This window comes from Lemur catta, chromosome 1, assembly GCF_020740605.2.
Source record: "Lemur catta isolate mLemCat1 chromosome 1, mLemCat1.pri, whole genome shotgun sequence".
In the NCBI taxonomy this organism is placed as follows: Eukaryota; Metazoa; Chordata; class Mammalia; order Primates; family Lemuridae; genus Lemur; species Lemur catta.
Window position 1 is genome coordinate 181,320,792 of NC_059128.1, and position 12,277 is coordinate 181,333,068.

The 12,277-nt window shown below is 42.2% G+C and overlaps 1 protein-coding gene across 1 annotated transcript in view; it reads right to left on the minus strand.

The window, feature by feature from the left end:
* Window positions 1-9,033, minus strand: part of MINDY4B (MINDY family member 4B) — a 33,376-nt gene extending 24,343 nt beyond the window's left edge. Inside the window, exons 1-3 of the mRNA XM_045539470.1 lie at window positions 8,921-9,033; window positions 8,668-8,695; window positions 6,882-7,049 (exon numbers count right to left, since the gene is read on the minus strand). Coding sequence (XP_045395426.1) covers window positions 6,882-7,049; window positions 8,668-8,695; window positions 8,921-9,033 — 309 coding nt within the window. The remainder of the gene's footprint in view (window positions 1-6,881; window positions 7,050-8,667; window positions 8,696-8,920) is intronic.
* Between the last annotated feature and the right edge of the window lie 3,244 nt (window positions 9,034-12,277).

Consider the following 12,277-nt stretch of genomic DNA (forward strand, 5'->3'; position numbering starts at 1 on the left):
GGTATGTAAAAAAAAAGACTATGTACAAGATGGAGTCTGTGACATTCCATAAGACAAGTATAAAATGTCATGAGAAAACGGAGAGAATAAAGAGGACCCCTGATTGAAGTGCTCAGGAAGGCTTCATGGAAGAGGCAGCACTTGAACAGGCTGGTGATTGGCATCCAGATTTACTGAGCATTTTCTATGCACCAGGCACTGGGAGGCGTGTTATAGTCATTACTTTAATTCTGTGAAGTAGGTACTGCTGTTATCCTCCTTTTATCCAGATATGAGATTGGAAGCACAGAAAGGTTAAGGTATTCGCCCAGCTAGTAGAAACAGAGCTGGCGTTTGCACCCATTCTCTTAATATTTCTGCTGTAATCCTGTATGTGCTATTTTATGATTTCTATCATTTTTGTGTACCAATCATTATCTAATTAATATTTTTCATTAGCTTAGGCCACATTTTGTAACTTAGAAAACATTTATTTTAAAAAGACACTTGATATCACTTTCTTAAATGGAAATCAAAATGACTTGCCATACATGACAAAAAAATAATGAAGATAAAACAGTGTCATGAATTACAGCTAGAAACTATTGCGTGTGGAAGCTCTGACTGAGCCCTGCACCCTTCATAGTTTAAAAGAAAGTAAGAAGTATTAAAGAGGTGTGGACATGTACGCCCTTTACTGAGTCTTTCTCCCTGACCTATCAGATAGAGAAGCAGGTATCTTTCTCACCAGGTAACTCAATGACATGTAATATGTCCCTTGATGCCATACCCCTGAAAGCACCCCATGTTCCAGCAGAGGCACACATCCCACTCTCTGGGACAGACAACGCAGTAGCCTATTGCCTGTAATAGTGGGGAGCCCAGACAAAGGGAAAGGTCTAGTGTCCTGGAATGGGGAGTAAGTAGCTCAGTGTGACTGGAACAGCGTGTGTGTGTTTGGGGGGCCAAAGGGCAGGAAGGAAAGTGGAAGCCAAGACTGGAAAGTACCTTGGGCCTGATCCTGGAGGGCTTTGAATATCATATTCAGGCTTTTGGAGCCGGTTAAAGAGTGTGAACAAATGGAGCGTGATGCCCAGTTGGTCCAGAGCCTGGTACTTCTTCCCAGTTGTGCACGGAGCAGGCCCCGAGGGCAGGTCCTAACGGTTTCCAAAAAGGAAAGGCGCAGGAGAGGCATGCATCTGGAATGCTCTTCCGCATGATGGCTCAGGGTCTGGTTTTGTAGTTAGAGTTCATTTCCTGGCCATTTCTACTCCCACCCTCAAAAGAAAAGGTTTTCTCCACAGAGAAATAGAGGCAGGTGCATTTCAGTGTAAGCAAAGGCCTAGTAATGCATTTGAAGAAAAGCTCTCTGTACTGTGTGTCTCAGGGTAACAGCACATCGAGGAGAGGCAGCAAACAGGTACGGTGGCTGCTCTTGGAAGACACAGACTCAGAGTGTACCATGGCCAAAGAGGGTCATCAGCCCAGAGTATCTGCTGGAGAGGCAATGAAAACTAACACAGTGTTTCCCTGGTGGTGAGATTGCACAGCACAGAAGAAAGACTGACCACTCCCAACTCAAGGGCTGGGAAGCCCCAGCTCTACTCCTTATTGATCCTGTGAACTTGGACAAATGTCCAAACCTCTCTAAGACTTTATTTGCTTATCCAGAAATGGGGATAACCCTTGCCTGGTCCACATCATGGGCTATTACTGAAAGAGAAGTACGGAAAAGGTCTTTGGGAACCGTAAGTACTGGGTAAATGTAGTGTTATTACCTTTGTGAAAACACAGCTTGTCTATGCAGGAACATCTTGTGCAGTATGGAAGAAAGTCCCAACACAGATGGAAAAAGACCAGAGACTGGCAGCAATAAGGGAGGAAAAGCTGTGTATAAATGTGGAAGATTAAGACCGTTGAGACTAAGCAGGCTTAGAATTTAAATTCAATTTAAAAAAACTCTGCAAGCCAAACCACACTGCTGTTTGTGTTGTCAGTCACCACCTTCAACTTAGAGAGCCTCACCCCCTGCTGCACCTGTGGGAGGCCTGGGACGGGGGGCTGCAGGTGTCTCCAGCCAGATCCCATTGGCCAGTGTGACAACAAAGATGACCCTTCTTACCCTGTATCACACTTACTTTCGTATCAAATATAATCTGTATTAAGATTAACTGGACACATATTTAATGACATCCCTAGGTTCTTGTGCTGCTTGGTAACTAGATGCAAATGGTAATTAGTCCTAATAAATGATTGCAGTGATTATTATTATTTAACACAATCAAGCATGGTTTATAGCATTTCTGTTTTCACTTTACTAGTTCTCCAGTATTTGTAACGCGTTCCACTCTTTCCCAGCACTACGTTTCATGTGACTCTTGTCACAGTGATAAGGGTGATGATCCTTCTTCACACAGACATGCACACTCACACATTGCACACACACAGACAGACGTCCTCAGTCATTCTTTCCGAGAGGTTTAATGTTCTTCCCCTGACGGCCTTGTCCCTTGTCCCTGGGCTTAGAGTTTCCCTGTGACCACCTGTCCCTGCCCAGTCTTCTCCCACCCCCTCCCCCTAACTTGAGGTGGAATAATCCTCTTTGAAGCTGCTTCGTTAAATCTCTTTTTGCCTCATGAATCACTAGATCATCATGGAATCAGAGATTTTAGAATTAGCCAGTCCTAAGAAGACATTTTTATGCGAAACCGTCTAATAGAGTGGTAGACTCTTGGCTCTACCGTGTTCACCATTGATTTCTCAGCATCTGGTGCAGTGCCTGGTGTGTAGTAGAATCACAATAAGTAGCTGTTGAATTAAAAAAGATCTAATTCAGTCCTTTCATTTTATAGTTAAAGGACTTGAGGTCCAGAGTAGTTAAGTGGCATGTCCAAGGTCACATATATAATAAATTGCAGTTCTGGGACCCAAATGCAAGTCTTTCAACTTGTACCAGCCAGGGTCCCGGCAGGAAACAGATGGCACTCTCAAGTCAGGATAATTAATTTAAGGAATGTTTAAGACAGGGACTATTTATAAAGATGTGGGCTGGGTGTGGGGACACCATAGTGGCTAATGCAGTGTCCCAGGGCACAACAGTGGGGAGTCGTTATGATCCCTAGACCTGGAAGAGCAGAGGAAGGAGTCCTGAACCAGGAAGGAGAGAGCCCTGGGGAGGGGACTTCCATGAGAGGAGAGGGACTCAGTCAGCCATGAACAGCCTGACTTCCTTCCCTCCCCTTCCTCCAGTCTCCTTCAGGGCTCCCCAAATTCAACAGGAAGCCAGAGGAGGAGGGTTCCCTATTGATGGAGTCCCTACAGGTCAGCCCCTGAGCAGGATAGAGAAGGGTGGATAGTGCATCTGGAGGGGTACATGGAAGAGAGCCCCCACTCCCACCAGAGATGCCTCTAGGGACTGTCCAGAGATGATGAATTAATTAACACCTATGAAGGCTCATTGCTGAGCTCATGGGTGGGACACTAGGCTATGTCTACTACTCCCAAAAAGCATCCCTTGCCTGTTATCCCTCTGTTAGAGTTTTATTCATTTGTGTCTGCCTAGAATATTTTGGTTTCCTGGTATTACATTTTTATTATGATAGTGCTTGCTGGCATTTTAGCTACGCCAGGGGTTTATTTACTGGCTGGTGATAAAAGAGGCTACAGGAATATGTTCCAGGCTGAGTCCCAGAGAAAGGCCTGGGAGTGGAGGAGGATGGGGAACTGCCACTGGAGGGAAGGAAGGCCCTTGGGTGGCCTGGCAGAAGGCCCAGAGAGGATGCTCACCTTTTCTACGATTTCACCTGGGCCAGCAGCCTCAGCCAGAGTTCATTCTACCACACATGCTATAAGATGTCAGGTTGTGGGAAGGAAGAAAGCTGTAGTATTGGAGAGAGGGCGAGAAAAGGTGAGAAACAGGAGAGGTGAGGAAAATGAAGGTATATAGGGTGCTTTACCCAACCCTTACTTTCTGAGCAGGTTCCCAGCAAAGAGGCAGTGTATGCCCATGTCAGGAAACACCATGCATCCCTACTCCAGAGAGGAATAAAAGAGTGATGACAAAAGGCTTTCTCAAGTCAGTATTAGGATTCAATAGCTCTGACAATTTGCCAGGCGGCTGCACTGCTGAAAGGTTGATTAGAACTGGTCAAGCTTCCAAACTGCCTCCCTGGAACAAACCCTCCCTGGAACAAACCCTCCCTGGAACAAACGTATTTAGAATCCCAAGGCATATCATCCTGAAATCCCAGGATGTGTTTAATTAATACTACTACTATTTAAAGGACATACTATTATCTGGCCCATATAATGGGAATAAATGCAAATTCATTTTTAAAAAATCAATTTTCTCTACTTCTGGGACTTTCTTAACACCTTATCAACTTTCTTTCAGGCTACAGTGGTCCGATCCTTTGTCTCCCAGCCTTTTCCAAAGGGAGAGAATTACCCAGGAGATGTCACTGGGGAGGTCTCCAATTGCATCACGTTTGTGTTTGTAGACAAGAGGGGGCATTCAGTCCCAGACTCTCCTGCCTCCCCAATATAGAGAGAGACCAGAAGACTTTGTAAACGTCTATGAGTGCTTGTACTATTTGTTAGATTTGTGTGTGCTTTCAAAAATAGATGGTGCAGAAACCAGAGAGTACAAAAAGTTTTGCTGGGAAGACTCCCATCCCTCCTGTCCATGTCTCCGCTGCACCTGCACCCCTCACTGTTGTGTCTTACGAAGACTTCTGGAATTTATTTCTTTGTTTGCAGGCAAATGCCAGTATAGAATCAGAGTTTTCTTTCTCTTTCACATAAAAGATAGCCTATTTTTCAGATACATGTAAATTTTAAAATGATGTTCTCCATAGAAATTCATTACAGAGGCCACAATACATTTTTATTAGAGATTCCTAATTAAAAACATTATCTTGTAAAGTGAAATGCAGATAGTTGCTCTAGCTTCTGGTCTACACCTACAGTAAAGGCAGCATAATCACTGAGGCCTGAGGGTGCTAACAGGATTACATATTACCCATGTGCATTGCTTGAAAGGAGAGCGATTAGGTGTATGAGGTGTATAGGTATTTAAGACACAAGTTAAGGCTCCATCTAGGGGATTCAAGGCCAATGAGCCAAGTGCCCTGTCTTAGAAGAGCTCTGCTGGCCTGCCAGTCTTCCTGTGACATCAGGCATTTGAGCAAAGAGGGAAGGAAGGTAGGTTAAGGTGAATAGATTTTCAACAACAGGAAAGAACAAGTGAGGCCTCCCAGGACGTCTGAACTGCAAGTGTGATGGTGGAGAAAGTTACTCTGTGAAGCCAGATCCAGAAAGGGATCTGGGGGCCAGAGTCCCTACATCTGATTACGTCTTGTCCAGGGAGCTTAAAGAAAGGTTATATTGAGCGTTGGAAATACCTCAGCTGGGGTCACCAGACTTCGTGCTCAAAATGCAGATGGAGACTTTGTATGAAGGTTTTGTGTGGCTTCCCTGGAAGGCGTTTTAGTCCCCACTTATCCTCTCAGCTGGGATCTTATGTGCAGGGAACAAACTGTGCAACTGTGTGTACACAGCAGGCCTGATTGCAGGGCAAATATTGTCGATCTTTGCCCAGATGACGAGGCTGCTCCCAGGTTGTTTCTGAAAACATGCCCAGGTGTGTGGAGGCGTGTCCTCAGGAAGGAAGGGCCTCTTGCGACTCTTGTTCATAGGGCCCTGAGGAGAGGTCTCCGCTTGAGGGGAATGGGGTGACTGTGGGGAAATTGCCTGGAGAAGCCCCAAGTTTCATTATGATTTAAAGGGTTACTTTGGGGCACAGTCCCAGAGATGGGACCCTTTATCCTATCTGGCACTTTCGCCTTGGCTTGACCCCTGCCTCAGCTTCCCCAGTTTCCAGTCTCATCTTTTTGACCATGACAGCTGGTATTCTGGACATTGTCCAAGGCATTGCCTCCAGCTCTGGCCTATATCAATAGTCCCCAACCTTTTTGGCACCAGGGACGGGTTTCATGGAAGACAAATGGAGGTGGGGAGAGGCGGAGCTCAGGCGGTGATGCCATCAATGGGGAGCAACTGTAGGTAGAGATGAAGCTTCGCTCCCTCACCTTCCTGCTGCTCACCTCCTGCTGTGCTCTGCCCTGTCCATCCTCTCCCACCCCCACACTCCGTTCATTTTCATGGAAGACAAGTTTTCCATGGATGGTGTGGTGGGGGGGAAGGTGGCAGCCTCGGAGCTCTGTGGCCCGGTCCCTAACAGTCCACAGCCCGGGGGTTAGGGACTGACGGCCTGTCTCACTAGTGCTACCTGTGGTTTTGCCTCCTGGCTCGATCTCTGCCTCAGCCTGGTCAAGTCCTGCATTGAGCAAATGGTCGCTGGGACCAGTAACTTACAGACCCACTTGGATCCTCAAATGTCAGGTTCTTTTCGAATCTGCATATTAGTTGGCAGCCCCCCAAAACATTTCCTTTCTGAGATCAGCTCCTTGCCCCGGACAGGGCCTGGCACATTCCCCAACCTCTGTCCCTCCTGTCCACACGCAGGTAGGGGCCTTTCTTGCACGTGGACATCGTTTTACATATTGGCAGCTGTCCATGGTCTGCGGCTTAGAGGGTCTGTCCTGTCTTACCTTATAGAGTGAATTATTTAACCCACTCTCTCCCTCAAATTTAACTGTCGGATTAAGGAAGGATGTAAAGAGAGACACTCAGAGTTTGGAAGGAAAGAACTGCACCATCACCAGTGTCCTTGAAAAATACTATAAATAAGTCATTTTAATTATATTCTCCTTTTACCAATAACAACTGTCTGTGGTCTTATCTTCAATAATACTCTCACATGACAGCAGATAAGATTCCCCAGCCTGTTGTTTTGGGAAGATTACGTTTCCTTTCATGTTTAATTGACAAGCTATACTTACCGTGGCCATTGCTAGGGAGATAGGAGAGCCGCCCAATTTTGAAGAGATGATGGAGGGTTTGGGAATAGAACAAAGGCTACTTGATGGCAAATGTCCTTGTCCTTTAGGCTGAGGTATTCCTGTTCCAGCTTCTGTTTCATCAGCAGATATATGGCTGCCTTCAGGATTCTGTGTAAAATACCACCCCCCAGAAACAAAGCAAACAGAGCTGGTGATGACCTTGTTTTAAATTTTGTCTTTCTCTCTGAAATACCAGCATTCAGAAAATGTTGTCTCACTTTTAAAGATGTCTGAAAATTGGGATAAATAGCAATATAAGAGGCAGAAAAATCCATGTCTGTGTCAAAGAGGTTTCTCATAAGTTTTATGTGACTTGGAGAGGTTAAGTGTAACTATGGAAACATAATTAATGCTATCAAGACCTTGACTTGAAATTTTGTTTAGAGAAGAATGTAAATGTCACTGTCTCTTGTTTTGAGGAGACATTTCATAAACATTGAATCAATCTTTCTAGTCTATACAGGTATTTCTCATTATCTTGTTAACTGGTCAATAAATGAAGTTAGGTTATCTCTTTTTAATTCTTTCAGGTTCCTATTCTCCAATAAGTGAGTATAACAATTTTTTTCTTTAAAAAATTCACCTTCCACCTTTTAAAAAATCTATTTTTACTTTTGTTGACTGATTCTCATGACATTTCAATATTAATTGGCATCAACTCTTCTTCCAATTTTCTTAGCCAAACGAATCTGCCCTATTGGTAGCTGAAACATGAAGGAAACTGCCTGCGTAGTTTTTCTGTATTCTTAGAAGCAAAGATGCATTCTTATCTCAGAAACTCAGCATCCAAATCACAGACTACTGATAGGATAAGACGCATTTTGTAAATCAAATGGAAAATCTTTACATTTGTGCCAATGGGTTTCCCCCACCTTGTGTAAAGCATAACTTGACATTTTTTTCCTTTCAAAGATTGTTTTATCTTTTGAATGTTCTATCCCCTGAAATGGTAGCTATCTTCATTTAATACTTCCAGAACTGAAATAGAAGCATTTATCTCTTTGATTCTAATTTAGACTATGGCTAAGAGAGTTTTAGTACAAATAATGCTTTAGATTACAGGCTACTTGCAGCAAAATGCTTTAGCATTTTAGTTAAAATATTAATAATTCAAGTGCTTGATCATATATACTAGTGCCAGGAAAATCACCTTAATATATTGTGCCGTGTTTGCTCAGTGATTGAAATAATATGTGAAATACTAAGTTCATCACCTTCTAACCTTCAGTCTACATGAAGGACAAACATCTTTCATCTTATATTGTATATCAGATTTTAAAATATCTTTTTAACACCTGAATTCAGTCATTTTTCCCTTATTTGAAAATGATGAAGGAAGACAATTTTTCAAAAGCTGAATAAAGATGATAACTATTTTCAAAACTACTTTTCTTCAGGGGCATTGAAACACTTGGTTGTCAAAATCTAATGTTATTTCACAAGTGCAGGAACTCTAGATTTTAATATCACATTTTTTCTAAGATAATAACATGATGCTCTTAATGATAAAAAGTAGCTTTTAAAAGTAGAAGGGGAAATTTGTATAAAAAAAAGAAAGCACAAGAAAAAAATCTTCAACAGGCTTTCTAGTTTTATGTTTTCAGACATTAAATGCCAGAGCCTGAGTGACATTATGCACATAGAATAAATGCAGATTACGCTGTTAATGTGATTGTTTGAAGAAGCAACTAGAAGAAAACTCTTTGGCTTTGAGAAAAGTAATTACCTGAGGATTTATATTATTGGTTCCCAGCCTATAAATGAAAGAGAAAACATCAATTAAATTACTCTGCTCAAACCTCACATCCGAATACCTCCCCAAACCTCAGCTTTGCCAGGGAAGTCTCTGCCTACAAATAGTTATACCTGAAGCATTTTAAAGGTAAACCTGTAATGGAAGCTTCTCAAGCATTAAAGTTGATTACTTAAACACCGAAAATCTCCATTTCTAGAGAAATGAGAAAACAACAACATCTTACCTGTGATAACTAAAGATTTGCCTCCATTTGTCAAGAAATGAAATTTTCCTAGTTATCTCCTCCAAATCCAGTTCTTGGGAGCTTTGTTCTTGGCCTGAAACCTCTGTGTCCATTTGGATAACCGGAGGAATTGGAAAGAGGAAGTGGTTAAGTTGGAAAAGAGAGATCTGTTTGTAGAGAAGCAAGCAAAGTGGCTGTTAGGGATGGCTGGATGAAGTTGCAGCTCCTGCTTTTGACCAGCAAAGAGATCACTCCACACAATAGCTGTTCTGAGCTCACTGTAAGCTCCTGCTATCCGATCACAATTAAATTTTCATTAGAGGTGAAATACTTTGTGTGTTTTTGTTCACTGTATAGGCATCATGAATGTTTAATCCAAGACACAGATTTATAAACAAAGGGATTGCAATTACTTACCTGTATCACAGTATCTGAGATAATTTAATTGAGGAGAGATGGCATGATGGTGGTGGAATGTGATAGTTCCTTATGCTGTGATGCCTCCTCAGATGTGTTTGTGGAACAGAAATACATAGCCAGAGTGGGTAAGCGCCATCCTGCTGACATTGAAGAACTTTATCAACTACTGTTGGATAATATATAGGCCAAGGAAGACACTGGTCAATGGGTGTTTGATGTAGAGTTTAGTACACAGAAATCTTGCACGTTGAAGAAGAACTGGTCTGATTTGTTTCAGGGAGAAATCCAAATGTTCTGTCTCTTCCTACTGGCTGAATGAATTATAGCTGCAGTGACTGGCATACTAAAGGATGTTGATGGTTGTGATGGTTAATTTTATGTGTCAACTTGCCTAGGCTATGGTACCCATCTAAACTCTAGCCTAGATATTGCTGTGAAGGCATTTTTTAAAAGATGTGATTAACATTTACATCAGTAGACTTTGAGTAAAGCAGATCACCCTTCATAATGTGGGTGGACCTTATCCAATCAGTTGAAGGCCTTAAGAGAAATGACTAGGGTTGCCCCAGGAAGGATTTCTGTCTTCAGGTAGCCTTTGGACTTGAGACTGCACCATCAACTCTTTCCTGAGTCTCCAGCCTGCTGGCCTGCCCTGCAGATTTCAGACTTGCCAGCCTCATAATTGCGTGCACGTGTCTGTGTGTGTGTGTATGTGTATGTCTCCTGTGGGTTCTGTTTCTCAGAGAAACTCTGACTAATTAATGGTGTTTATCAGAAACAAATACTGGTTACTAATAAAAGTTTCCTTGCCTCTTCTGACTCAGTTGAATATCAGAGTTGGACCTCTTCAGCAGGAGGTCATTTTCTCTATAAACATTCCTGATCATGAGTTATATAAAATCCTGAGAATGCTAAGAGGTCAAGGCAAAGAGGCTGTCTGGATTTGTCATGTCAGGGCTGATGGGATTGGTTATTTATAATATTGCAAAGACCTTGAAATATAGCAAGGCACTAAATAAACCAAAAGGGAATTTAGGTGTCCACACTTTTGCTTGGGCATGCTCTACCACCAGTTTCTGAAGCTAATCTTTGGTGGTTTAATCATTTCATATTCACAGGTCCCATAAATGTCCTTCAGAATTAGTATTATTATAAACATAAGAGGCATAAATAAATCCTTTCTTATTTCCCTTCTCTAACCATAAACCCTCCCTTTTTTTTTAAAAAAGCATTACTTTTTTCTTCTTTATAGTTTTAATGGTGGCATAAGTATTTAATATTTATTGGGCACCCTTGGTGTAGCAAAAAATAAAGTACATGATTCTTGCTCTCAAATAATAAAATAATGAGAAATATCTGGAATTTCCTATTTAGAAAGTCATATTAAAAAATAAATTCTGGATCTGCTATTTAAATTATTTAACAATCCAAAACCAGGAAAGAGGAACAGCTAAGAAAACTATTTTTCTCAAGAATCACTATTAAATCTGTGTATTTTTGGGCACGTCTGTGCCCTAATTTATAGATAATTCTATAAAGGTAGAAGCATAAATCCCAATAATTAGACAATTTACCACTAAGCCATTCTGTCGGTAGTATGTCAACAGCATATTTTGAGTATTCCCTACATACCAGGCACTTGGAGATCCCAAGGTGAATCAGATATGGTTCCTGCTCTTTCTAGCGGAGGAACAAATACTCAGGGGAAATGCTGTGAGCACAGTGGATTGTGGACTGTGGGACCCTGGGGACAGGAGAGTGTGTGGTTAGGAGCACGGTCTCGGGGGCCAAATTGCTTAGTTTTAAATCATGGCTCTACCTCTTACTGGCTGTACGGCCTTGGACAGATTATTTAATCTCTTCATGCCTCAGTTGCTTCATCTGTGAAATGAGGATAATTTTATATATTGACCATATTGAGACTTCTAATCTATGAACATGGTATATCACTCTATTTATTTAGACTTTATTTATCTTCCCGTTGTTTATTTAGTCTTAATGCCCAGAGGTGGAATGACTGACTCAGATGATGTCATCATTTTAAAGACTTTTGATACATATTGACAAGTTTCATCATTGCTTGTGATCATCCCTTGCCAAGCCCCTCTTATTATTTTAATCCGCAGCTTGGAATTCATGGTCCCAGTCTTGTCAATAAAGAGAGTGCTGCCTGAACTTCACCTCCTTTTCCTCCCTTTTCAGTAGATGCTGACAAGGGCCACACAGATGGAAAGGGTTGGTCTCTGGGATGCACCAAGAGTTAAGAATGTGATTCAGCCACATCCAGAGGAAACCTCTGCTCTCTTGGGCATTTCATCAAAAGACTTAGAGTACGAGGCCTGGGTATAAGAAGTAGGGTAGAAGGAAAAGATGGGATTGGGGGATCCTGGGCCAGGTCTGGAGGGTTGAGGCCAGGGAGGGTACAGAAATATGTGCAATCCGAGACTTTCCTCTTCAACATTTTTATGCCCTTGCCCCCACCCCACAGCATATGAGTTCACCTAAATCTCTTGTCCCAAGACTGCCTCTGATGCAGCAAAGGATTAGAGCTGAATATGGGATCTCAGGTAGCAATGGGTCCGTAGCAGCAAAAGGAAAGAGAAAGCACATATAGGGGGCCATGGGGTGGGAGGAGAGTTTTTGCACCTATGCAATGGGACGATGGGGGGCAGTGGAAGGTCCAAAATCATTCGCCTATAAAGGAAACGCACTATGTAAGTGCAGAGATCTGCGCCCGAGTCTATTTGCTTTCTTTGTTGATAAATTAAAAAAATAATAATAATAATGATATCATGAGAAAAGCTAGTATGTATTCCAAACTTAGAAATTAGTATATAAAAATTCAGTGTCATTAACATAGTCTCCCAGAAAGCTATGTCTGATCTTTGCAATCATTTACTCAATTCAGCATTACAGTCAAATTCGAAAACCTTAGGC